At 42.2% G+C, this 26,764-nt stretch overlaps 1 protein-coding gene across 1 annotated transcript; it reads left to right on the top strand.

The window, feature by feature from the left end:
- Positions 1-26,764, top strand: SHOC1 (shortage in chiasmata 1). Its single transcript, XM_033173789.1, is given in 15 exon segments — positions 1-465; positions 3,672-3,803; positions 5,384-5,560; positions 6,751-6,862; positions 9,775-9,911; positions 10,972-11,041; positions 11,161-11,390; positions 12,750-12,852; positions 13,642-13,753; positions 15,120-15,241; positions 17,696-17,789; positions 20,698-20,829; positions 22,094-22,243; positions 24,121-25,109; positions 26,507-26,764. Coding segments are annotated over 15 exon segments (3,111 nt in total). The 5' UTR covers positions 1-32; the 3' UTR covers positions 26,625-26,764.

Below are 26,764 nucleotides of genomic sequence, written 5' to 3'. Positions count from 1 at the left end.
TTGAAGAGACAAGTTCCTGCGCTAACAACAGAATGGAGTCTTCTAGTGTCCCTGATTGTAGTGGAACAAAGGGTTCTTGTTTGTCTCCTCAAAAGAAAGAGAAACTTCTTCCAATGCTCTTGGAGCCTGCATTAGGTGTCGATATACAACACACAACATCTACTGTAGGTGACAACAGTGCACCTACTGAGGAGAACATCAGAAAAATGAAACTGCAGACTGAGACAAGAAAACCAGGGCATTTTGGAAACCCAGAAGAAGAAAACGATCAAGTCCAACTTCTCAGTTGCAAGGAGGCACCTACTGAAGCAAAGAATGCATTAGGAAATAACATGCCTGATGGATTTGATCTGCCTAGGAAATATAGAGATGATTTTGACCTTTTGAGCAACTTTATCATGCTGAGGTCTCAACATATGATCATGCAAAACGAGGAACCAAACAATGTGGATATCCAAGCAGAAGGTAGCTTAAGGCAGTGATCCGAAGGTTTTGGGCTGAAGGGGGAACCAAGGAGGTTTAATCACCTCATTCAACACCTTGCAAGGCTCTGATGGCAGAGCAAAATTAGGTGGGGAGAATGTTCCTCCACTGGTTTCTGGAATTCAAAAATACTTTTTAACAGCTTTCCTTCCCATTGCTTCCAAGGGAAGAAAAGGCTGAGGGGCAGACTTAGACACACTCAAAAGTGTTTATAAATTTTCACCTGCCTTGGGAACATGACAAGAGGCCCAAAGACTTTAGGATGCCTGACTCTTCCTGGCATTTTCCCTTTGGGGCACTTCTGATGTCAGAGATCCAATTTGGATTGGACTAGATGGTCAGACAACCTGTCCCAATTGGAGAATGAGACTCACAACCTTCTTCGATGCTACTGCTCTTTCTCTGTCCGATGGGCAGATCTGATCTGTTCTATGACCCCTGGGATGCCCTTCCAGGTAGCATAGGATTGCACCCAAAGTGCTCTTTCACAGAAGCTATACTCGACATAATTCTAGGCTTTACATCTTTTCCATCAACTGAGAAGTTAGTATATTTCTACAGAAGAAGAAAGAATTAAGCAGCAATCCTATAGCCACTTCTCTGGGGTGTACTTCTGAGTTGGAACGGATTGCATTTTTACTTTAGCTCCCTCTTTTCCCAAAAAAAATTGCCCTGGGTTGAAAAGCCACTGTAAAAATTGAACTTTCTAATCCAGAATAATTACATTTCCCCCCTCCAAGTTTTAAAAATATTTTTATTTATTCAAACTTAGCAAAGTTAAGCATCAGTGCTCCCTTGCTCCTTTATCTAATAAAGCTACATCCGGGTATAGCCTATGTAAGCCAGCGTGTTCAGAAAGAGACATACAGTAATTAGAGGCAGATACAACTTAGAGCATATCTACACTACAGGCCTAAACAGCCATTCCCTCGCCAGAGGGAACCCTTCAAGCTCTAGTTCTATTTGGGAGCAGGGGAACTAGGAGAACAGAATTTTCAGTACCCCAGCAAAACTACAATTTCTAGGAGTCTTTTAGGGGGTGGGGGCAGGCTAGTAGCCATGAGAGTTATTCTAATATTATCCTGTGTGACTTCTTTCTCTGTGTGCCTGTGTTGGGAAACCACAACCAACCACAACTTTCAGTGAAATGCACACCAAATGAAAAAGCTGTGCATGTGATTATCACATCTGATCACCTAAATGTGGGTCACATGTCACTTCCAGTATGAAAGTGTCTTAAAATAATATTTTTTGAAAGGGCTGCAATGCACTCTCTGCCCTATATCTGTTGTTGGGCACAGTGGTGCCATTCTGACTGGATCTTGTGGGAAAGCAGTGTATGCCTAGTATTGTACTGAGGAGCAATATTTAAAGAATCAGGCCTTTAACCTTTAATAACTTACAATTTGCTTCCCTTTAATGCTTTGCAAGAATCTGCTGCCTGAAGCAGCCTGCCTCACTTAGTCTAATGGCAGAGTCAATCCTGCACTCAGTAGCAGGTGGGGTGTGCATTCCCATTCCCATTCTGATGCAAGCCTGAAATTTCTCCATGGATCTCCTCCTCAACACACTTGATTGAAAGTAATTCCCATTAATTACAGCTTCAGTGATTAGCCAGCTAATCACCTTATCATATGACTGGAGTGAACTGGCTTGTAAGCGCATTGGGCGTGGTTGTGACAGCACATGCTTTACAGGAAATTGTAACAGTTGATTCCACAGAGTAGTGAGTGCAGGAACTTGAACTGGATCATAAGATCTCTCACTGTGTCATTACAAACCGCAAGAAGAGTAGGCAAGGCATTATGATAGCATAGAGTTGCACTAATCCTGTTTTTCCTTTGCATCAAAAGGCTCTGGTGCAATGTCTTATCCATCTTACTCTTTCCTGCCCTGTGGAGCCTTCTCTGAAACACCCTAACAGATAACACTGGCATAGAAGGTGGACGAATCCCTGTTATTAGGTGTTGTTCCGCCTAGATGATAAGATACTTGAGTGTATATAAAAGTGTAAAGAGGGATTGCTCACAAAATACTAACTACCTCTTTGTGACCTAGTTTGAAATGGGATTAGCTAAGTATGTGTGCACATAAGTGGTTTTAATTAAGATCTGTTAACATTCAGAATCAATTACCATATTGCACTTTCATTCTTTTGTTTTCCTGCTTTTTAAAACATCATTAAATGCAGAGTCGCAGGAACTGATGACCTCTGTTCTATTCATACCAGAGTAGAACATCTGTACTTTACTGCATTACCATCTAGCGAGCTCAAGCTGAAGCAACATCTGTATATTGATTGTTGCCATTGTATCAATGTTTTAGGGCTTCTGAAGATGTTAAAACCTTCCTTCCATAATAGGTGTCCTACTATATATATAGTGGGTGGGAAACTCGCTACCGTGTTTCTCCTAAAATAAGACACCGTCTTATATTTTTTTTCGCTCAACAAAACACAGTATTGCTTATTTTCAGGGGATGTCTTATTTTAACCGTGTCGCATCGGTAGGCTGCAAAGCCACGCCTCTCCAGGCTGTTTTAATGGGAGGTACCACGTCACTATGGCTTATTTTCGGGGTATGGCTTATTTTTGGGGAACGGCTTATATTTTGCAAATGCATAGAAATCCTGCTATGGCTTATTTTATGGCCATGTCTTATTTTAGGAGAAACAGGGTAAGCAAGATCTAGTCTGTTCTTGTAGCCTGCTGGTTGAATTAGTTTAGATCAGTCTGGCATTCATCATAGTTCCTATGTGGCTTGCCGGATTTAAGGTATTTTGAATCGGTTCACCTGACAACTGCACCTGGAAGTGTTCTCCAAGAGTAGGTTTTTCAGAGATTACAGTATGATTTTAACAGGTGGTGTGGGGGGGGGGTTTGCATGCATCCACGTTTTTCACAAAGTAAATGATATATACCAGGCATAGGCAAACTCCGGCCCTCCAGATGTTTGGGACTACAATTCCCATCATCCCTAGCTAACAGGACCAGTGGTCAGGGATGATGGGAATTGTAGTCCCAAACATCTGGAGGGCCGGAGTTTGCCTATGCCTGATATATACAGTTCCCCTTTTGCTCAATTCCTGGTTGAATGTGAAATAGTATAATATTCAAGGGAAGGGATTGAATTGTCCTATAGCTTGTCCTATAACACTTGTGGGTTTTTTCTGTTGTTGTAATTCTTAAGTTCTGGATGCTAAGGAGAAGAGCCCAACACTGGAAAACAATATCAGTCCTCTTACCCTTAACGAAGCAGTTTCTATGGAAAAGCAAACAAAGGAAAATGAAGAAATAGTTTCCATTCAAATTAAAGCATCAGGTACTGAAATTTTTAAGACACCTGGTAGTTAAAAGATTCTTTTATGGGTGGTATTTATTTATGCTGTGGTTTTCAGTGTTCCAAAGAATTAGAATATCAACAATGGCAAGTTAAGCTTCCATGAAAGGGAGCTTGCTCATCACTACCAATCTTTAGATACATACTTGGATGTATTCTGCTCAGTAGGGCTGCCATATTTCAGTAAGTTGTTGAGCTTTTTTAAGGAAGTGCCACCTTTTGGAAATCTCCTCAGACATTAATTCCGCCTTTGAAATTCAGGTGAGGCCCAGGAAAATACTGTTCAAGCTACTTGGCAAAATAAATAAATAAATAAAATAAGCATAGAAATGGTTCCCAGAACGTAGAAAGACTGAAAACCACTGTAATTGCACTGTAATTGCTTGTGCTGATTAATGCTAGGAAGCTGGTGCTCCTATGTGCATATTTTATTAGACAGTCAAAAGGTGTCATGGTGATGTTGTGAAAGACTAAGAGAGAGACAAGCTTGTAGAAGGTAGAATTGCCATTTTTATGAGTTGAAAGAAGATGTCCATGTGGATATAGAAAGCCCATAGAGGTGTGGATAAGCCCTTTGCTTACACGTAGCATGCCCAACCTATGACATTTTGCTGCTTGAGGCAAAGGACAAGATGGTGTGCCCCTCATGCCACCTACAGAAGCCCATCAGGCTAGAAGTTGCATCTTACTTCAACACTGGCAGCAGCACAGTACACAGGCAACAGGCTCACTTAGAAGACTTGGGGTTGGCTGTGTGGCATCAATGGCTCTGTCCTCCAACACTACTGGCGCTCTCCTATTCCCACAATCCCCTGCCTGAGGGGGCAGCTTCCCTTTGCCTAATGGTAGGGCTGGTTTTGACACAGAGCCTATAATATCTGCATATGTCTAAAGTGTCTGCATCTGAAGATGTAAAGTAAACTTGGGCAGTCCTGGCACGAAGATAAAAGATAAAGATAAAACTGAAGCAAAATATTTCTACTGTAGAATGTTCTACATTTGTTCTCTAAAAAGGCAACAATGATGCCACCTAGTGTTTATGTACAACAAAAGGCTTATTTGGAAAATAGCATATTCACTAGATCAGGGGTCAGCAAACTTTTTCAGCAGGGGGCCAGTCCACTGTCCCTCAGACCTTGTGGGGGCCGGACTATATTTTGATAAAAAAAGAACGAATTCCTATGCCCCACAAATAACCCAGAGATGCATTTTAAATAAAAGCAAACATTCTATTCATGTAAAAACACCAGGCAGGCCCCACAAATACCCCAAAGATGCATTTTAAATAAAAGGACACATTCTACTCATGTAAAAACATGCTGATTCCCGTACCATCTGCGGGCCGCATTTAGAAGGCGATTGGGCCGCATCAGCTCCCGGGCCTTAGTTTGGGGACCCATGTACTAGATACAACATTAGAAAATTTTAAAAGTCTGTGATTTAAATTCTGTATTGTGGGCTGTTAAAATATTTTGCATTCTCATCAGACTGTACATAATTTAACCATGTGCTGCCAACCTGAAGTTGTTGGTTTTTTTTGGGGGGGGGGGTGTTTTCTCCAGAGAGTCAATATCAAGCATATCATATCCTTGAAGCTGCAGTGACTCCAGTTTTGAAAGAGCTCATGAGTTTTGACGTGCATAAATGGAAATTTCGCACCCTTAATTTTGACACCACCAGATATTTTTTAAAACAGCAGGAGAAAGTGATCAGTGATGCTTTTAAACAAGGTGTGACTGGTAAGGACAGATTCATGAATTGTTTATGACATTAGCAGGGTTCTTTGTATTGTTGTTGTTCATTCGTTCAGTCATGTCCAACTCTTCGTGACCCCATGGACCAGAGCACGCCAGGCACGCCTATCTTTCACTGCCTCCCGCATTTTAGCCAAACTCATGCTAGTCGCTTCGAGAACACTGTCCAACCATCTCATCCTCTGCCGTCCCCTTCTTTGTATTACTCAGGGATAAATGTAATAGTTTTATAAACAAAATAGGAAATTCTTTCCAGTAGCACCTTAGAGACCAACTGAGTTTGTTCTTGGTATGAACTTTCGTGTGCATGCACACTTCTTCAGATAGTTTTATAACTTAGCAGACAGGGATAATTGTCCTGGCAACTACTATTCAGGGTCTCCTTTGAGAATCTCCTACACACAATCATTTTAATTCATGGTATTAGGAATTGATTGAATTTTCCAAGGATGCTGTAATAGCCGCTTTTTTCAGAATGGACATCATTTGTTCACTTGGCTTTTAGAGAGAATCCAAATGATGTTGCTGCCAAACTGCAGCAATCTAGTGTTTTCTGTATTGTCTTTTTCACCAGATCTGGAGTCATTTTTAAGACAATTGCAGTCATGTAGCTGTTTTTTGTTGTTGTTGTTTTAAAAAATATTATAGAAATACTGCAATTGTAATAATACCAAAAAAGATACAATTACTCTAAATGCAAGGAGGAAGCAAGTAATGAAAACTGAGTAAGAACTGACTAATGAAAGGGGCAATTCAGTGCCCTAAGTGAATAGGAATAAGTTAATTAATGTGTCTGTTGCCAAGAAACAGGAATCACTGTAAAAGAAAGGGGCAAGGAGGAAGAGGGCAATTAACTGGCCAGGAACAGGGGAAAATGGGGCCTTGTATGATCATGCTAGTAGTGACAGGCTGTGGAATCTTAGTATGGAGAATATAGGGGAATGTGGCTGTATATGAAATGCCATGTGGAACCACCATTTTAATTCTTCCAACTGCAGAAATGTAATGACTCAGTAGCACTAAAGAGCTCTAGTGTGGAAGCAATCTAAGGGCCTTAAATGCCCCCCATATAGAGTTCTGTCATAAAAAGGTGCAATTCCCACATTTACCAAATAATTCTAATATTTGTGTGAACAATCCTATGTAAACTGTACATTTCTGTGCCTTTTTAATAGGTATCAAAGAGGGGAGAGAGATTGCAGTATTCAAACATGCCGTTGCTCTTCATTTACTGGTAACAGTTCGAGACCTGTTATTAACATGTAACTTGGACACTGCATTAGGTATGTTTTATATATAAAAAATAATAATTCTTTGTAATTTTAGTAAAACACAGCATGAAAATACCTGAACACTGCTGTAGATCGTTGAGGCACTAGTGACATTGTAAAAATCCATTCATATTTTATATCATTTTGATGACAGATCTGAATGAGAATTCAGTTCTTCATTATTGTTCCAATTCCTCACTTCTTTAAACATGTAAATATTTGTGGGGCGGGGGCAGGGAATTGCTGTGAAAATGTCTTGAATGTAACTTTTTTTTTATTTGTTCGTTAATGGTGTCATGGAAAAATTGTATAGGTAGTGGAAGTCTAGTTTCCAGGGGCGTCGTTGGGGAGGGGCGATAGGGGCGGTACGCCCCCAGTGACAGGGTGATAAGTGGCGGGTTGGGGTGACAAGCGGCGGCCCCTCTCTCCACTCCCACGCGCCGCCGCTCCCTCCGTCACCCCGGGAACAGCAGCGCTGCACGGACGGGGTGCTCGCTCGGTGGTGCGTGGGGAGTGGTGGGAGGGGCCGCCGCTTGTCACCCCCACGCACCGCCGCTCGCTCCGTCGCCGTGGGAGCAGCAGCGCACAGTGTGTGCGGTGCTGCTGCTCCCGGGGCGACGGAACGAACGGTGGCCGAAAGAGAAAGCGGGCGGGGAAGCAAAGCCGGCGCTTAAACGCGCCGCTTCGCTTCCTTTTTTTTCTCCCCTTTCGGCACTGGCTGGGCTGTGTAGTCACAGCCCAGCCAATGGTGAAAGAAGCAGCCGAAAGGCGAGAAAAAAGGAAGCAAAGCGGCGCGTTTAAGCGCCGGCTTTGCTTCCCCCCCCTTTCCCTTTCGGCTTCTTTCGGCGCTGGCTGCGCTGCAGAGTCACAGCCCAGCTAGCGCCGAAAGAGAAAGCGGGCAGGGAAGCAAAGCTGGCGCTTAAACGCGCCGCTTCGCTTCCTTTTTTTCTCCCCTTTCGGCGCTGAAAGAAGCCGAAAGGGAAGGGGGGGAGCAAAGCGGGCGCTCTCAAGCGCCTGCTACGTTCCTTTCTTTTTTCCTGGGGGCGTGGCGTCGCGCTGTGAATGTGCGTCATGACGTCATGACGCACGCATACGGCACGATGCCCCGCCCCCAGGGGTGCCTCTTGGCTTCCCGCCCCGGGCAGCCAAGGGGCTAGGAACGCCCCTGCTAGTTTCCCATTATTGGGATTAGAAATCTAGCTATCTGGAATTTGTCTTTTGCATGGATCTGTGGCCTAATCCAACTGGCGGCAAGGAGGCACAACCAGCTGGGAAGTGCCCTTGAAATGTGATTGCCTTGCCAATTACTGCTCAACTCCTCTTTGCTTGCTGTGCAGGAGGGGATAAAAGGGAGCCACCATGGGGAAGGAGAGAAAGGAGCACTTAGGGGAGCAGGGCTTCTAGTCGGAGAAAAAAGGCAATAGGAAAGGGGGGCTACAGCCACTCAATCTCCTGAAAAAGCATCACTCCTTCAGACTGTCCAAAGACAGCAAGGACAATTTGCTGAGAACTGTATTGGATGGGTGAACGATAAGGTGAGGTTCTCATCTTTGCTCCAACACCTCCAAAACTCATTGGACACCTGGTGATCCTCTGTGTGTCCAATAAGTTTTGGCAATAAGTTTAGGACTTTGTTCTGAGGCTTTCCTGGATTTTGCTCTGGGGCTTTCTTCATTATCCCCACATCCCAGTTCTAATGAGGGTGGGGCCTAGCATATCCTTAGCAGAGCTAGCACTGTATCTTCTTCTAAATATGTTTCAATATCATATTCATTTCATCAGAGCATGAATTAACTTAAGGCTGTTATTCGTCACAGAAGTACCACATTTTGCCCTAGCATGGCACATTTTCCTCCAGAATATTTCTAAAGGTTGAAAGGGAAGAGTTAATATATGTTGAGCCTGGAAGATTTCGGTGAGGGTGGCTGGTTCAGTATTACAGAATGCAGCCTTTAAGGGCAATATTGGCCAATCTTTAAATTACCAGTAAAACTATCATGGGCCACAATAATGTTAAAAGCCTGTGGCTGATGCATACATTGTATTTTTGGTTTATTTTTACAGCATTACTATGTCACCTCCAAACGAGTCAAGTATTTATAAGGTTTGAGGGAATATGCTTATTATGCTTATGGCTGTTTCTGTGGTATATATTTTTCTTTTGGTGTTGTTGTTTTAATGTTAAACTTGACAGTTGCTTTGTGGTTGTTTCGTATTGGACAATAAAAAGAAACAAACTAGTTTGTTACTGTTGTTAATGATGATTTTGTAAAGCATATGATTGATGTAATTAATTTTAAATAGGATATTTGTTCAACGCAAAAGATAGATATAAAGACTTCCTGGACTCCAGGATGGATAATATTTGTAGATTGTTGGAGATTGTGCGGATTTCCATGCAGAAGCATGAAGTCAATCCCAAGATAAAAGAACTGCATCATCAAATGTCCAAATGGGTGCAGAGTAATATGAACGATCAAAATAAGGTAAATTATATACAAAGGCTGGCATATCTGGTGAAAACCAAGACTGGAATCATTATACAGAATTTTTAGCATAGCGTGAATTGCCAGGGAAGGAAAGTTCGCCCACTTGTCAAAGTGTTGGAGAAATAATTCCCCACCCTTGGGGTAGGGGTAGTCTGCTCAGCAAAGCCTAGGACTGAGCATCTACAAATACTAGTTTTTGCATTGTCTTGCTTCTTATTTTTTCTACATCCATTAATCTACTTTCATATTTAATCTAAATTACTCTTGCTTCTTGTGATTAATCCATAGCGGTCAACTTTTCCCTTTCATTAAGGGAAATCCCCTTATTCCGAATAGAAAAGAAAAGGGAAAAGTTGACAGCTATGGATTAATCCTCAAGTCCTGAAAATTTATACCACTATCTCAAATTATTCTCAAATATTTTAAATATCAAATACAGACTGATCATTGTGTTATTGTTTTTAAAATGCATATTATATATATACATATTTATGATGTGCCAGGTAGTCATTGTGACTAGAATGGGTTTTGATGAAGAAACAGATGTACTAATCAACACCATCAGTACGGTGCAAGGTAAATGTTATTTTTTGTATTGCTTTGGAAACTGTATATACCCTAATGTTTGCATCCTTGCTTGCATATTTCAATTCAAAAGTCTTGGACCAGAATCTCAAACTCCTATAATATTATTATATATTCTGTAGTTCTCTGAGCAATGGTGATTTCTATATTTTAGTTTCCTTTTGGACAAGATAGAGACACCTGCAGTGATTTCATGATAGGTGTTTATTTAAAAACAAGCACAGTGAGCATTGAGAGCCAGGTAGGACTACTAGAATATAAAGTTGCATCAGCTCCTCCACAAGCAAGTGTGATCATCGCTTGAAGCCCCACAGAAGTCTTCCTTGCCGTTCAATTAATAAATCTTTCCAATTCAACAAAAGCCATTGAGCATGCACCTCTGAATTGCTGTAGAAACATTAGATGGTTGTTAGAAAGCAATCTGATATACAAATGATGGTCACTTAACAGTCATTACAGCATGATACTTTCTGCCTTTGGATGAAATATGAATGAGACTTTTCGTAGGACATACAGCCCATTTGCATGAGCTTTTCTATTTTGTCCAGGTGGCAAACTATGGTTAACAGCTTCAGAAGAACCAGGATATTAAGCTATGGTTTGAAGGTGGCTTAATATCCAGACTTGTTCAGAAGCTGCTAACCAGAGTTTCCTGGTCCAGAGGAAATCAGAAACTACGTATTGTAAATGGAAAAGTTTCCTATTTGTTTGCTGTCTCACACCAAGGGGCTGAATGTATGGAAAACAAAGGCTCATTCATATCTCATTAAGACAACAGATGATCATCTGAAGTTGCACTTTAAAGATTGATACCTAATAACTTGGTGCACAAAATGTAAAAAGAACAGAGAACTTCCCTGCACATTTATATAAATATTAAAGATAAAGTAAATATAATTACTACAGGTATATGCTGGTATTTTTCATACTCTCTTGTCTGATGGAACCTGACAAATGTTATTATTGGTTATTATTGGCCGTATGACAATTTCCACAGCTTCAAATGAACCTTTAATTTGAGTCGCTAACTTGCAGCTCTGTCTTCCAACAGGCTTGAAAATTGTGTATTTAGATTCTGAGGAAAGAGGGACTTTTCTAGAGAGCCAAGATGTAATAAGTAGGTGAGTATACTTCATTATTAGAAAATATACTGGGATCTTGAAATTATTACAGAAAGGATTTGTAGGATGTAACTGAAGGTAGTCATACTAAAACTCCCACGTCTTTGCTTCGTTTGCAGTTTGGAAAGATCCTCTTGTGTGGTTGTATATAATCAGAATATTGGACCCGATTTCCCTTGGACTCATTTTTCATTAGTGGTGGAGTATAATTATTCAGAAAAATCCTGCTGGCTTGATATTTGCAAAAATCTGAATGTTTCTTACATAACTTTCATAACTGCTGTTCCAGAAACATTTGGAATCGGTAAGTGAATGTTTAAATACTAAATAGATGATAAAACTCAAATAGGTTTGGGCTTGCTTCATAAAAAGTGATCCAATATCTTTTCAATTGGTTATATAAAATCGGCTCCCGGAAATGAAAGTGGCATAAAATCAGGTGGTAAACAGGGTTTCCTCCCCTAGCTATACAGTTGTGGAGGCAGAAAAGAACTAGTGCTGTGCTCTGATCTAATGGGGAAACTAATATATAGTGTTAATATATTGCTTTGTGCTAGTCAACTCCAATGGGGTTAAAAAAATATAATTCAGCAATCTGAATCTTTTCCTTATACATTATTTCAGTAATCCTTACAGCAACCTTATAAAGTATGTCAGTATTCATAGTAAAGATTGGTAACTGAAGCTGAAAGATTGTAGTTTGCCTAAAATCACTTTACAGTGGTACCTCACAAGACGAATGCCTCGCGCAACGAAAAACTCGCTAGACGATAGGGTTTTACAATTGTTTAGGTGACTCGCAAGATGAATTTGTCTATGGTCGTGCTTCGCAAGACGAAAATGAAGGCAGAAAATGCTAAGAGATAGAAAACAAAGAAGATTGCTGACTTGGTAAATGGTAGCAATTAAGGAGCAATTGAGCCAGCAGGAAAGCAGGGTGTGATACGTAAACTGCCAGTCCTTTACCCACAAAATGTTAAACAGCGAGAAGGAAGCAAACAGCGAGAAGAAAAATGCCCTCACTGCAGCAGGGGTTTTAAAAGGCTGCTTTATGCCTTCAGTAAAAGCAAGGAGACAGCAATCAGACATGTGGGAGAAGGGGCCGCTGAGGCGACAATGGGTGAATTGCCTGTTCTGCGCTTCACAGCTGATCGGCAGGAGGGGAGGAGCGCATTCTCCAGCGAGTGCGGGGAGAGAAAGAGAGGATGCAGGAACTCTCCTTTGCTCCTATCACTATGACTTATTTCTCGCAAACATGGAAAAAACCTGCTACTGTACTGTATGGCTTACTTTATGACTACAGTACAGTGGTGCCTCGCAAGACGAAATTTTCGCAATACAAAATGACTCACGGAACGAATTAATTTCGTCTTGCGAGGCACCACTGCATATACCTGTAGATTGAGAGGAGATTTTATTCCAGGACTGCCTGACTCACAGTTCACTTAAAAGCAGCATGATTATGGCGTCTCCGTTATATATCTTTAGGTGCCAGGCAAAAACACTCCTCTTCAACTTTGGCTGATTAATATTCTAAAGCATTTTAAATATGTTTGTGGGGGGGGTTATTGTTTTGTTTTCTGTTTTAACTACTTAATTGTACTTTTATCTTGTGTTTTTATGAACTGCACTGAGACCTTTTGATGAAAGGTGGTATAGAAATCTTAATAACAACAACAATAATATTCTTTAGAAGAGATTTCTCCAGATAATTTTGGGTCTGTCCTCCTGGAACTGCCAATTCCATATGTTTTTCTGACCTCTGAGGGCCTTCTCAGTACCCCAGAAATCCTTCAGTTACTGGAGTCCAAGTAAGTAGTGAGCATCCTGCACACTCTTTGCGTTTCCATTGTCATAGCTTGCAATTCCTCCTCACCTCCTCTATGGCTGTTAATAAGGATTGAATGTTAATACTCACTTGCAACCTACTTCTCAATTAAATGTGGCCGGTTGAGGGTGAAAGAATCTGTCAATTTAGGTTTCTCACAGCTTCTCATTTTTCCAAACCTAAATTCAGTTTTCCACAATTCCTCAGCAATTTGCATTTAAAAACGTTGCCAGCGTTTTGGTGCAAATTTATCCTAACAAGAACATTTTCCTATAGATTTTTTTACTAATATACACATTTTTACAAGCAGTTACTAATAATATAATGCATTTTTGTATGTCATTTTCACTGATATATGTGGTTTTTATGCACATTTCACCTGAATATATGTGACACCTAGGTTGGTTGTACTGCAAAATTCGGAGAATGTGAATTTCAGGTGGTGGCTGTTGCTTTTGGAAGTGTGAATTAGATCCCACCCCTCATTAAAATACAAGCAAAATATAATTTTTTCCAGTTGGGGTGGTGGTGGTGGGGTTGCCTTTTGTCAGGTAATTCAGTAGCAGGCAATGAACTGGCAGAGGTGTGGGGTGCAGGAGAGGTGAGGAAAGTCCTCTTAGAACTTAGCAGGGCTGGATGACATGGGCAAAGAAAGACTACCATGAGAAACAATCTTGGGACATTCAGTGCAGGAAGAGCACAATTTTAAGTATTTCAGTTGGGTTACTGAAATGTACACAGCTGGTCTACTAACAGGGACTAATCTGTACAGGTACAATATTACATTTATTGAGAGGAAGTGCTGTGAGGCATTACAGTTCTTTGGAAGCACGGACCGTTATATCGTGATTACTGTAGATGAATGCACTGCTATCGTTATTCAGGTAAAAAATATGTGTATTTGCGTAGTTTTATGCTGTCCTGGACACTGAAGGGGTCTAAGATGTTTCACAGCTTAGTAATAAGTTAACATGAGAATATGTCAAAAAATACGTAATAATCATGATAATCTGTTCTCCAAGGGGGGATTGTTCTTTTGTATACCTACTAAATATATTGTGTATTTTGCTCTATGATCCTGTGCATATCTACTCAGAAGTGAACCTTATTGAGTCAGTGAAAATTACTGCTAGATAAGTGAGTACAGAGATGGCCACTTACCCTGCTCTGGGTTGACAGCGTTGGCAGCCCCTCACAGGCTGTCCTCCATTTCCCTCGTAGCAAGGAATCACGTCCCAGCAGCCGACAGTTGTAAAATCCCCCACTGGCCACATTACAGGGCAGAATAGCCCACCAAGGCTAAATTGCCCAATCATGGGCTGCCAAGGAGGTGGAGCCTGGTTGGCGGACTTGAGCACAGAAGTTCTCACTCTGGTATGCCAATTAAGTGAGTACAGAAACACAGCTTTAGATCAAGTGAGTGATTGTTACTCAAGGCATAAACTTTATAAAGTGAATTAATGAAGGTTGTCAGGCAGACTTTTGAGCCTGCAAAATTACAAACCTCAGATAAATGGAGGGGTGGCGCTGTGGTCTAAACCACTGAGCCTAGGGCTTGCTGATCAGAGGGTCGGCGGTTCGAATCCCCGTGATGGAGTGAGCTCCCGTTGTTCAGTCCCAGCTCCTGCCCACGTAGCAGTTCGAAAGCACGTCAAAGTGCAAGTAGATAAATAGGTACCGCTCTGGCGAGAAAGTAAACGGCGTTTCTGTGCGCTGCTCTGGTTCGCCAGAAGCAGCTTAGTCATGCTGGCCACATGACCCGGAAGCTGTCTGCGGACAAATGCTGGCTCCCTCAGCCTATAGAACGAGATGAGCGCCGCAACCCCAGAGTTGTCCGCGACTGGACTTAACTTTCAGGGGTACCTTTACCTTTACCTAATCACTATTTTTTTAAAGGAAAAAAATTGTCTTATACACAAAAATATGTGGTAATACTCATGTGGAAGGAAAAATATTGGTGGTTCTTTTTTTCTTCTAATCCACACTTTAATCCTGCATGAATTAGTTGTAGGGTTTAAGAGATTCGTGACTTTTGAAACATCTAAGGCACACTCACTGATTCTGCTACGATTTAATAGGCTTCTGTAATATGAATCTCAAAGCACACCTTAGCTTAATTATCCCTGTTTTATAGAAAGTGAAACTCACTTTCCAAATTAGGAGTGAAATCCTGTGCTTCAACAATTTTCGATGATAGCTATAGTCTTGTATATACAATCAGCTCCTTGCTTTATACTTATTTTGTTGCAGAACATGGAAGAACTTGGTTATGAAAAATCTTCTGATATTATTGTGTTAAGACTTGTGGTGCTGTCACTCCAGTACAGCTCCTGTTGGATTATTTTATACTCCCAAGAAAGACTAAATTCAGAGTAAGTTCATATCTTTTGTTTGACCCTAGTTCATGAGGTTTAGAAGCATGCCATCTTTTTTTTAAGAAGTGAGAGCTTGGATTTGCAATATTTCTGCCAAGGCTGTATCTGTAATGGAGGAGATCCTCTAGACCAGGGATGTCCAACAGGTCAATTGGCTCCTTTTCCTTTCCTTTTCCTGAGAGCATCCGGCCCCTCCGCCCTCAATTTTCACATGATCGCTGGAACTTGAGTTTTTACTCAAGTCTTACATTTTGCTCTTAATAACTGGGCTTTCCTCCCTATAAAAAACTCAACAACTTTGACCTGAACCCCCCCCCCCCAAAGGGGTAGATCGCTGGCAGTTGTTATTTTCTGTGAGTAGATCACAGCCTCTTGGGAGTTAGACATCCCTGCTCTAGACCTTTCCCCTGAATGTTCAGTATGGAAACACTTACCGTATATCGCGGCGTATAAGGCGACTCGGCGTATAAGACGACCCCCCAACTTTTTATGTGGAAAAACAGAGTTTGGGGTATACTCACCCAGCCCGGGATCCATGGCTGCTGAGGCGGCGGCAGCGGCGGGGAGAGCGTCCCCCGCGCCACACAGGAGATTTCCGCGCTTGCCGCCCAAGCGCACAGCGGCCCCCATGGCTGCTGAGGCGGCGGCAGCGACGCCTGGGGCAGCGGGGAGAAGCTCCCCGTCGCCCCAAAGGAGGCCTCCGCGCTTGCCGCCGAAGCGCAGGATGGCCTCCACGGCTGCTGAGGCGGCAGCAGCGATGCCTGGGGCAGCGGGGAGAAGCTCCCCGTCGCCCCAAAGGAGGCCTCCGCGCTTGCCGCTGAAGCGCAGGACGGCCTCCACGGTTGCTGAGGCGGCGGCAGCGATGCCTGGGGCAGCGGGGAGAAGCTCCCCGTCGCCCCAAAGGAGGCCTCCGCGCTTGCCGCCGAAGCGCAGGACGGCCTCCACGGCTGCTGAGGCGGCGGCAGCGACGCCTGGGGCAGCGGGGAGAAGCTCCCCGTCACCCCAAAGGAGGCCTCCGCGCTTGCCGCTGAAGCGCAGGACGGCCTCCACGGCTGCTGAGGCGGCGGCAGCGACGCCTGGGGCAGCGGGGAGAACCTCCCCGTCGCCGCACAGGAAGCCTCCGCGCTTGCCGCCCACGCCCAGCCCGGGCTCCATGGCGGCTGAGGCAGCGGTTGCGGCTGGAGCGCCGGGGAGAGGCTCCATGCAGCCAGTGGCGGGGCGGAACTCCGGGTCACATCGCATGATGTTGCCGGCGTACAAGACGACCCCCGACTTCAGAGAAGATTTTTCGGGCTTAAAAAGTCGTCTTATACGCCGCGATATACGGTACTCTAAAATGTTTATTTTATTAATATCTCATACAACGGAATATCCTTAAATATATTTAACTACCGTATGTTATGGTTAAGTTATTTATCCCAGTCCTGTGTATCCTCAGTTGCCCTCACCACAAAATTGCTGGTTATGGGTCTGATTGCTGCACATACCTTAACAAAAATGCTTTGACTGCTGCTGTTTAGGAAATGGATAGCAGCACATTAAGAAGTGCAGGCCTCTTAAAAATGCTGCAGCCTAGCCATAAAGATGTTATTCCTCACTAATTATTTACAAGAGAACAGGGTCATTTCTGCATCCACATTCACTTTCCTGGTGCAGTCTGCCTTTCTTCAGATCAGACAGAAATAGCTACCTTAAATGCTCTTTCCTTGTGAGGTTATGGAGAGAAGTCTGGGTTAAGGTTACCAGAGGTCCCCGTTTCCCGGAGACAGCCCCCAGATTTACAAATCAGTCCCCATACAAAATCCATTGAAGTTGAAAAGTGTCCCCATTGAAAATAACCTGGTAACCTTAGTCTGGGTTGTATGAATGCTACCCATTCTGAGATATCTTGCTTTGATTCTCGTGGATGGAATCCAACTTAAGTTTTACTGGGAATTGACCCATTGAAGTCAGTGGGCATGACTAATTTCAGTGGGCCTGCTCTAAGACATAGTTGTATACATTTGTCAATTTTGCAGTTACTGAAGAGTCCTACATTTTTAACTTTGTTATTTTTGACTGTACCATGTAGTTGCCTGTTCGGTTTTTATTGCATCCTTTCTGTATGTTAAGAATAATAATAACAGTGAATCTATATTTGACCATACACCACTTAGAGATTTTATTTATGTGGTATTAAGTGGTATATCAATGTTTTAAAATAAATACATATATCACCAAAAGGAAAAATATTGTAAGACAAAGTAAGGATACATAGGGAAAGAATTCTGGCATGCAGTGTAAGCCAAATATATACATTTTATGAAAAGAGATAAATCTAAAGAATATTAATGTTGTGTGTACTTTATCACACTGTTTCCCCAGCAAATGTTCAGGTAACTTAATGTTCAATATTTCATAGATTTTGAACACAGATGTTGACTAAGTGTAATGAAATACTACTTTATTTAGGTATAGCCTAACTGGAAAGACTCTGCATCACCTAACCTTGATTTATGGAGCCTTGGTTTCATTTGCACAGAAGTCGGAAGACTTTGACGTAAAGGTAGTTTTCGTAAAATATATTCGTTAATGTTGCTGGTGAAACTCCATTAGCAGAATATTTGGTCCTTCATGCACGGACAAAAGATAGGAAATTTGTTAGATTTTAATATCTGCTGTAAAGGAATCTCAAAGGATGTGTGGGATCTGATAGTAACCTGGTTTGTATGAAATGCTAAGATATGGTCTGTTCGCACACCCAAATCTATCTTCACCAATTAACTATGACTTGTTAGTGATCAACAAATTGAAATATGAAACCACCGTTTGAAGTTGGCTTATGAATTGCAGCTTGTGCAAATCATGGTTTCCTGTTGCATCTAAATCCACTATGCAAGCATAATCCTGGTTAGTGTTGGTGCTCCGCCTCAAGATGCTCACCTGTCTAGAGAGAAATGCAGCAAAAGTGATTAGCAAACAGAAACCTACATTAGGTGAAACAAGACTCCAAAGATTGATCCTGCTTTGTTCAACAAACTATAGTTAAGACAAACCATAGCTTTGTGTTACAAGTGAACGTGGCCACAGTTTTCAATGGAGTCGGTATAAAGCTGTGTTTCTTATGTCATCACTTGGCTTCCCCCACCGCAATCATTTGGTTCTCATTTGCGAGGCTGAAGGCTTAGAATGAGAGTACCTGATTCCTGGAGTGCTGCATTTCTCACTTTTCTACATAGCCAGTTGGCACCAGTGCAGATTGAATTTTCTTGAGACATAACCTACATTCCCAAATGTGTGCTACAAAACACAAGAAGAAGTGCAGGAAGAAGGCGCGGATGCAATCCAAAACTATACTCACTCAATAAGTTAATGTACAGGGCAATTTCTAAGCCCTGCTCCATGCTGCTGGTGGGAGTTAGAATGTAGCAGAGGTGACCTCCTGCCTTGGTCTGCACATGCTTTCCTACCATTAGCAGCCTGTGTAAGGTCCCCAAATAGGGCATTTTGGAGTTGGGGCCAGCGCCAAAGCTCACCCATTTCCTGAGTGCTGGAGAAGAAGAAGAAGAAGAAGAAGAAGAAGAAGAAGAAGAAGAAGAAGAATTGCTCCGTCAACCATCAGCCATGGCAGCAGTTTAAAATCACGGTACCTGTACTGAGTAATCTTGTGGCAAATTTATATCACACAAGCTTCCGCTATCTATTGTCACAAGTATTGCTTGTTTGCTCTGCCCAGGCTCTGTCCATTGTAACTGGCACATGATAAGTTTCAAATAATTCTGGCATGCTGCAACAGTAGGAAAAAACACTGTGGTCTGAACAGAAGAACCTAACACCCTGTTACCACTAGAGGTCAGCAAGCTCAGTTATCACAACTCAGCAATCCATCATTAATGTAAATTCTCTAGGTTTTTCTTCACCTCCCTCTGCCCCCCCTCCTGATTGCCCCCTCTAAATAATTGCTTTGAAATTGAGATTTATATAATATTTGTCTTTGTCTTTATATCTTGCTGTATGCCTACAATGATGAGGAAGAGATCACTGTCTCTTTTCAATCTTTCACATTATTTTGTTTAAGAAGTACAGTAAACCTGCAACTTACTTGGGGGGTTATGTTCCAGGGATCGCAGCTAAAGCCAAAATTGCATATAGTCAAAACATATTAGGTACAATGGTGGGGAGACATTTTTCCCGGAACCTCGCCCCCTCTTATTATTTTTTTAATTTTTTTTGGCCACACACGTAAAACTGAATGCACACAAGTTAAATGCATGTAAGTTGCGGGCTTCTTAGATTTACTCTAGAAGAATTAAGGATTATCAGTGTTTTTGGGGCTGTTGTGAACACATTTGGAATTTTGAGAGAGGGCCCCATGGGCACCACCTTCTCTGGTTGCTTCTCTTCTCCCCTCCCCTGGGTCATACTCCTCTTATCCCTTATCCCATGGGTAGGCAAACTAAGGCCCGGGGCTGGATCTGGCCCAATCGCCTTCTAACCCGGCCTGCATATGGTCTGGGAATCAGCATGTTTTTACAGGAGTAGAATGTGTGCTTTTATTTAAAATGCATCTCTGGGTTATTTGTGGGGCAGAGGAATTTGTTCATTCCCCCCCCAAAAAAAATATAGTCCAGCCCCCCACAAGGTCTGAGGGACAGTGGACTGACCCCCTGCTGAAAAAGTTTGCTGATCCCTTGACCACTGGTCTTGTTAGCTAGGGATGATGGGAGTTGTAGTCCCAAAACAGTGGAAGGGCCAAGTTTGGCCATGCCTGCCCTAGACAGACAGAAAGAGAGAGTGTGTGTGCACATGTATTCTATGATATGATGGTGGTTTTGAGGGGCATCCTCAAATGTCCTGGGAAACAGGGTAGCTGCTATAACACAGGTGTAATATGATCTGTTTAATTACTAACTTTAGTTTCTCTGTAGGGCTTTACCACATTTGAGCATATTTTAGCTGTTAATTCATTCCCCCCCTCCCAATTCGAATTAGAACAGAGTAATACAGTACACATGTATTTGAACTCATACATGAGAAGAAACATTGGTCTTTCCTGTTCATACAAGTGGCCATTCCCTTTTGTGTTTTTCCCTGCCTTTAATTTGTTCATTCTGTAATGCTAATTAAGTACTGACAAGGCATGTGAGCGGATACCTGCATGAGTACATTTTTGTTGTTGTTTTTTAAAATCCTGATTAAGCTCCTGGTGTTCTACTTGGAAAATAAATGAAAGCAAATGTAAATTCTTAGTTCAGGCTGTTGCTTGATATAGCTGGGATAGAATTTTTTAATGAGGCAGCTCCGCGTATAGAGCTTACTGGAAAATTGGTAACTGAGACTTGGTTATTTTAATGTTGTGTCTAGGCTGAGATTGTTAACATGCAGCATCAACCTGGGCATTAAATTGCCAAGGATTCTTGTTGTTTTGTTCCATTTTATGTAATCTCTGTTCTGAATTTATAACAACATTTTAGGTGGTTCTCGCACCAGGAGTTGAAGAGACAGCCCTTTTGGTTCGTCAGATTGCTGACCACATTTTGATGACTTCTCAAAGACATCCTCAGGAATGGCTAGACAAATCCTGGCTTTCCGTCTTACCATCAGAGGTGTGTTTCTCTTAAACAAATAGGGAACCTGTGGCCCTCCCAAATGTTGCTGAAGTACAACCTCCCAGCCTCTCATCATCCCTGACCATTAGCAATGTTGGCTGGGGCTGATGGAAGCAGCAGCTGGAAAGCCACTGGTTCCATCCTCTCCTTACAAGGGACAGGGAGTTCCTGTTCCATTGCATTTCTTTTATTCTTAATGTGTGTAGGCTACAACAGCAGGAAACATTCAAATGCAGGTGTTGCACATGAACGGATCCTCCAGAGGATAAGGACTGCAACCCACTTTACATGGCAGGCTGCAGTCCTTCCTTGCTAATGGGTCTTCCAGATGTAAAAATGCAGTCTGCCCATCGCTTAGCAAAGAAAAGAATGAGAGAGGTGACCAGACTGAGATGTTGCCTGCCTTACCTGATCTTGGTGGGTGCTCCAGGAAAACGTGGCCGGAGGCACTGGCACACTCTGATTTTGCACAGCAAATGAATCTGATTCATCCTCTTTCATTACTGTTGCTTTCAACATGGCAGGTGCAGGCAGGGCAGAAAGGGAACAAGCTGTTTTTAATGCCTTCTTGAAATTGTAATTTATAATGTCTCTTTCACAATGCCAGCTTCCTGGAAACTGACTTAATTATAATATTGTTATGCTTGCCCCAGTTTCCTGAGTGGTGAGAAGTTCCAGGAGCTCAGCATGCGACTGGATTTTGGTTTCCTTCTAAGTGGCGGGACTTAAAATATTTTGTAATATTTGAATTTATATTATGTTGGGCATAGGTGGAGGTATAGTTTAACTCCTACAAATACTAAACTCTGCTGCCCTACATCGGATCCCCAGAAAGGCAGTTTTCAAATGACACTTTCTAAAAACTAGCCCTATGCTTCTTTCTTTGTTCTGTTCAAAAAGCCCAGTCTTTGCTTATTTCCACTCAGAAAGGTAGGTAACATCAGCTTGAACAGCGGAAAATAAAAAGGATTGTCTTTGCCAAAATGGCTCTTGCCTTCCAGAGGTGTCTTCAGCTATCTTTTAGTCATTGTGGCCCATTTACTTGTAGCCCCCCTAACAGCAGATGTGCCTGCTAACTTGGCCCACTAATCATCAAGGATAATTTGTAGGCATTCTGGACCCAGGAAACCTCTTTTATCCTACTTTGCAGCAATCAGTTAGCAAACTCATAAGCTATTACCTTTGAAGTAAAAACAAAGCAATCATCACTTGCAACTGTCCTTGAAAACATAACAAAGTTAATTCTGGTTTTTCCCCTCAGGAAGAGAAATCCTTGTTTACATTTCCATGCATGAATCCTCTAGTGGCTCAAGTCATGTTAAAGAAAAGCTCTTCACTGGAGTGGCTTCTGTCAGCAACTTTTGACCAGCTTCATGCACTTCTGCCTGAAGTGCCTGAGAAAGTTCTGAAGGTCAGATATTCAGGACCCCAGCATGTCCTGTGTACCGTGTGTGACTGTGTTTATATGTGTTTATGCAAGTGTGTTTATGCAAGAATCCAGTACTTTAGGTGTGTCCAATCAGTGGCGTAGCATGGGTTGCGGTGCCCAGGGCAAGCAAGCCACTGGCATCACCAGGGTGCCTCACCTGAGCCAAGTGGGGCCACACTGCACTGCCTGCCTGCCCATGCAGGTGGGAGCCTGGCCAGCCAACATGACCCTTGGGAGGCGAATCCCCCCAATGCCCACAGAGAGGAGAGCTGGGCCAGGCCACACTGAAGTTACCCCTTACCTGCCTCCCTCCATTTGTGCTGGCTTATTGTGGGCATGAGCTGCTCTGCTGCCTTCAACAAGAATCCTCATGGATGCCGGTGCCTGTGTGTGGATACCTGGTTAGTCCCCTTAAAATTTTGCACCTAGGGCCATGCCCCTCCCCCCGCTATGCCATTGTGTCCAATTGATGCACAACCGCCAACGTGGGTCCTTTTGGATATGGAAGAGGGAGGAATGGGGGTGGGGCAGAACAGGTTTATGCACACTCTGCTGACACACACGGGGCCCAGAAATGGAGCCCTTGTGCAAAACGGGTGCCGCCTGTATAATTTTGAAACAAAAGGGTGACAAGAAAAATTCCTGACATTGAATTTATTTATTTTTACAACTTGATCCCTATTATATGTGTATCTATAATGCATGCCAGCTGCAAAAACCTGCAATTTAAAGTCAATAGGCCAAGACTGTTCTGCAAATTCTGTATGTCCCTTGCTAGGACTGATCCATGCATGAGGCGACTGCCTCAGGTGGCAAGATCCACAGGGGCAGCAGATCTAGACTCCAATAAATGTATTGGTGGTGGTGGCAGCGGCTGCACACTCTTTGGAGGCCGGATTGTTTGCCTCTTTTGCAAGCCCCCTCCTAATGCCTCTACAGCGGCCCCTCAGTCTCCTTTGACTCTAGGAAGGAAATGGCGAGGGCTATCCCTCTTGAGTCTGCACCTACCCAGCATGAGTGGGCTCCTTCCCCCCCTCCTCTGACTCCCATTGCAACACACACCATTATTTCCAATGTAGATCTTCACTCACCCCTTCTTCACTGGCAGCGGGGAGACACCGTTTTGTGATTCACCTCAGGAGCCAAGGTGTCTTGGCCCAACCCGGCCCCTTGCAAACCCATTTATAAAAAGGTTCCATATCAAAAGTGTAGACATACACTGATATAAACCTAATTCTGTGTTGTTCCCATAGTTTGGTTGCCACTGAAAAACTGCTGCAGCATAGTTAGGCCACAACAGTAATGTTTGTAATTTCTTGTTAATATTGTTAACAAGACATCTCCCACACCTGTATTGGTAGCCCTGATGTACCTCATTTATTACATTGTTTTTACTGGGTTACGGATGTTGCCATTACAGTGTGGGTCTTCAGCTGTGATTTTCCAGTGGCAACTATACCAAAACTATACCATTTTAGGCCATAGTTTTAGGAATCCTGCAATTGTCTTGCTCTTTTTGTGATAATGCTGTGTTGCATTTGCCAGGCAGCTGCCACCCTAGTGTTACTGGATATTTCAAGATAAAATCTTGTTTATACCACCTTAAGATGTTCTAATACACCAGCACTGTGTTCAACATGCCATCCTAAGTCTTGATTTGACAGCCAGTAGAATTTTATACTTGAACTATAGCATTAAATCTTCATATAGTTTCCCCTTTAAGGTTTTGATGGTGATGTCATTTTTATGCGCATTCAGATTGGCGTATTCCCTATCACCTAATAGTTGAAAACGCTGTGGCAATAAAAGCTTCATGTCTTTCTAGTGGTGTGGACTTAAATCTGCTTCTTCCATTCCAGCACTTTAGTGACATCACATCACTGTACATCTTGAACCCTCCAGCAGAGCCAAAACTTCCAGAAGAAACTGTGTCACTTCAAAAAAACATAAAGGGCTCTATCAGCTCTTGCTCTGAAATTCCCTTTCCCAAGGCAGTGTTATCTGGCTTTCAGGGACACAGTTCCTTTACTGAATATTTTGGAAACTATGGTGAAGTACAGAACAGCAAAAATTGTTTCCCAGTTTACTACCAAAATGAGTCTTATACTCCTCTGAAATCAGGTGGAAAGCACAGCAGCTTAATAGCACCTTCAGTACCATACCAGGAAAAAGTTCATTCCTTTCAGGATAATGCAGGCATAGAGGGGAAACAGTACATCCCGTTTGCGAAAAAAATGGAAGTGGAAAAAAGAACAACTTCTTCACAGCTACCACCAGATGATGTGAAAGGATGTCCCCATATTAACTTTGAAGCTACAGTGCCATATTTGGCATACAACCTGGGTGGAACAAATACGTATCTTGAAAATGGTGCACAAAACAGAATGTACCGTTCAAAAGCTGCAGGCCAAAAGCTTGCTCATCAAGATATTGAAAATGTACTTGAGGTGAAAAAGCAGCCGCTTGTAAAGCAATGTAAATCTAGCAAGGATTCCAAATCTTCATGGGATCTTGTCTCTGGCAGAGAAGATTGTCCAATCCAGCAGAGCTCTCAGAGTTTTCTAGGAGAACTTGGTGTGACAGGATATAGTGGTCCAAAATTTCAGTTTGAGGAGATGTTTTGGGGTAACCACTCATCCATGCTAGCAATGGATTCATCTTCCCATGATTCAAGTTTCAGCAAAGTGTTATCTAGTCCAGATAGATTCTTTACTATGGACTTTCCAATAACAGGAGAGTACACAAGGAAGAAAAGTCCCAATGTGTTATCATCTAATCAAAGAGAATACATTTCAGCAGGTATAGTAAAACCACAAAGCACTCTTTGCTGCCACTCTTTTCTGATTAAGTGAAAAATAGCTTTTCCTTATTTTCCTCCCCTTATAGCTCCGTGCCCTTTCACCTGCTATTGCTCAAAATTATGGAAATATTCTCAGAACCATGAGCAGTCCTTTTGTGTAATGGGATAATTGGCCATTCCTACAGAATGAAATGCTGGGCCTAGTCTTAACCCTAAATATTTCTTCAGATACACTGAAACACTGTATCTGAAGAAGTATGCATGCACACGAAAGCTCATACCAAGAACAAACTTAGTTGGTCTCTAAGGTGCTACTGGAAGGAATTATTTATTTTTTTATTTTGTTTTCACTATGGCAGACCAACACGGCTACCTACCTGTAACCCTAAATATTTGAATGTATTTGATTCTGTCACGATGATGCTTCAGGCTTACATTAAGGGAAGCTTCCTCTGAACAGAGGAAAAGTTAATTGAAATCTGTGGTGTTGCTCATATTGTTGAACCTTAGGGAAATTAGGGTGATTATGAGAGAGTTGTAAACAATGCTTTCAACTGGCCCTCATGGATTAAAGTTGAGATCTGAGTAACTATACTTTTATGCACTCTCTTTTTATACTTATTTTTTAGCTAAATCTACTGCTTTGTTGAGCATTGAAATGCTCAATAAAAATATACATTTTCTTTTTTAAAAAAGTTGAGATCTGTGGAATGACCAGGCATTAATTAGATGTTCAACCATGGAAAGTAGCCTCTTATGACAAAGTCTTTAAGGGTTCAGCCAGTCTGACATTCTTACTGTGCTTCACTGGTTCCTTGCTTCGCTGGGCACATTAATCTTAACGTTTCCTTTTGATGCATTCTTCCTCATGTGAAGCTGTAAGCTTCATTTATAAACATTTCCCCCTTAATAATGTTGAATTTGTGCAGCTGAACACATTAATAAATTTGGTTAAAAACCTTTTATTTAAAAAGTAATATATCAGTTAATGCCCTAGAAACACTCAAATGCTGCACCGTTGTTGAAAATTAGCAGATGTGGGAGTCCATGTAAGCAGCTCTGAGCTTTGTAAAGAGAAATAACATAAAGAAATAAATAGTATAGTGTTAAAGCCCATAATTACACAATCCAAGATGCCATTTCAGTGTTGTAACCTTGTCTCCATTTTAAGCTCTTACACACCATTGCTTTAGCAAGGAATTAATTCCATTTTAAGACAGAAATTCAGGGCACAATGTAGCCAACAGTAAGCACTTTAATTAATCCAATGGGAATTAAATAGAAGCTAAACCCTCTCAAACTGAAATAAATGGAACTTAAAGTGCTCCATTTTGGCTACATCACTCCTTTAAATGCCTAAGCATGCAGACTTTTTCTTACTTCTGAATGGGATTAATGAGTTAGATCTGCATAATGCCTACTAGGTAATTGCTCACTTCTACACATTTCCCCCCTACAGCAGGTTTAAAATGCACCCAGTTACCACAGCTGAAAAAAAGACGTCTAACCTACGAAAAAGACCCTGGGAGAAGCGATGGTCAAACACGTCTCAAATTCCTTTAAAGGAAATGCAATCTCATCTTTCACACTTCTGTTTATATGTGGTAAACTTTAGGCAGTTTTAAAACAATGTTATAATTTATTGTATACTTACTTTTAAACAGTTTTTAATATTTTCTTGTAGTGCTTGTTGGAGGGTGTGT

This window comes from Lacerta agilis, chromosome 16, assembly GCF_009819535.1.
Source record: "Lacerta agilis isolate rLacAgi1 chromosome 16, rLacAgi1.pri, whole genome shotgun sequence".
NCBI lineage: Eukaryota > Metazoa > Chordata > Lepidosauria > Squamata > Lacertidae > Lacerta > Lacerta agilis.
The sequence above is the reverse complement of the archived record's forward strand: the minus strand, read 5'-3'. Positions and strand labels throughout refer to the sequence as shown.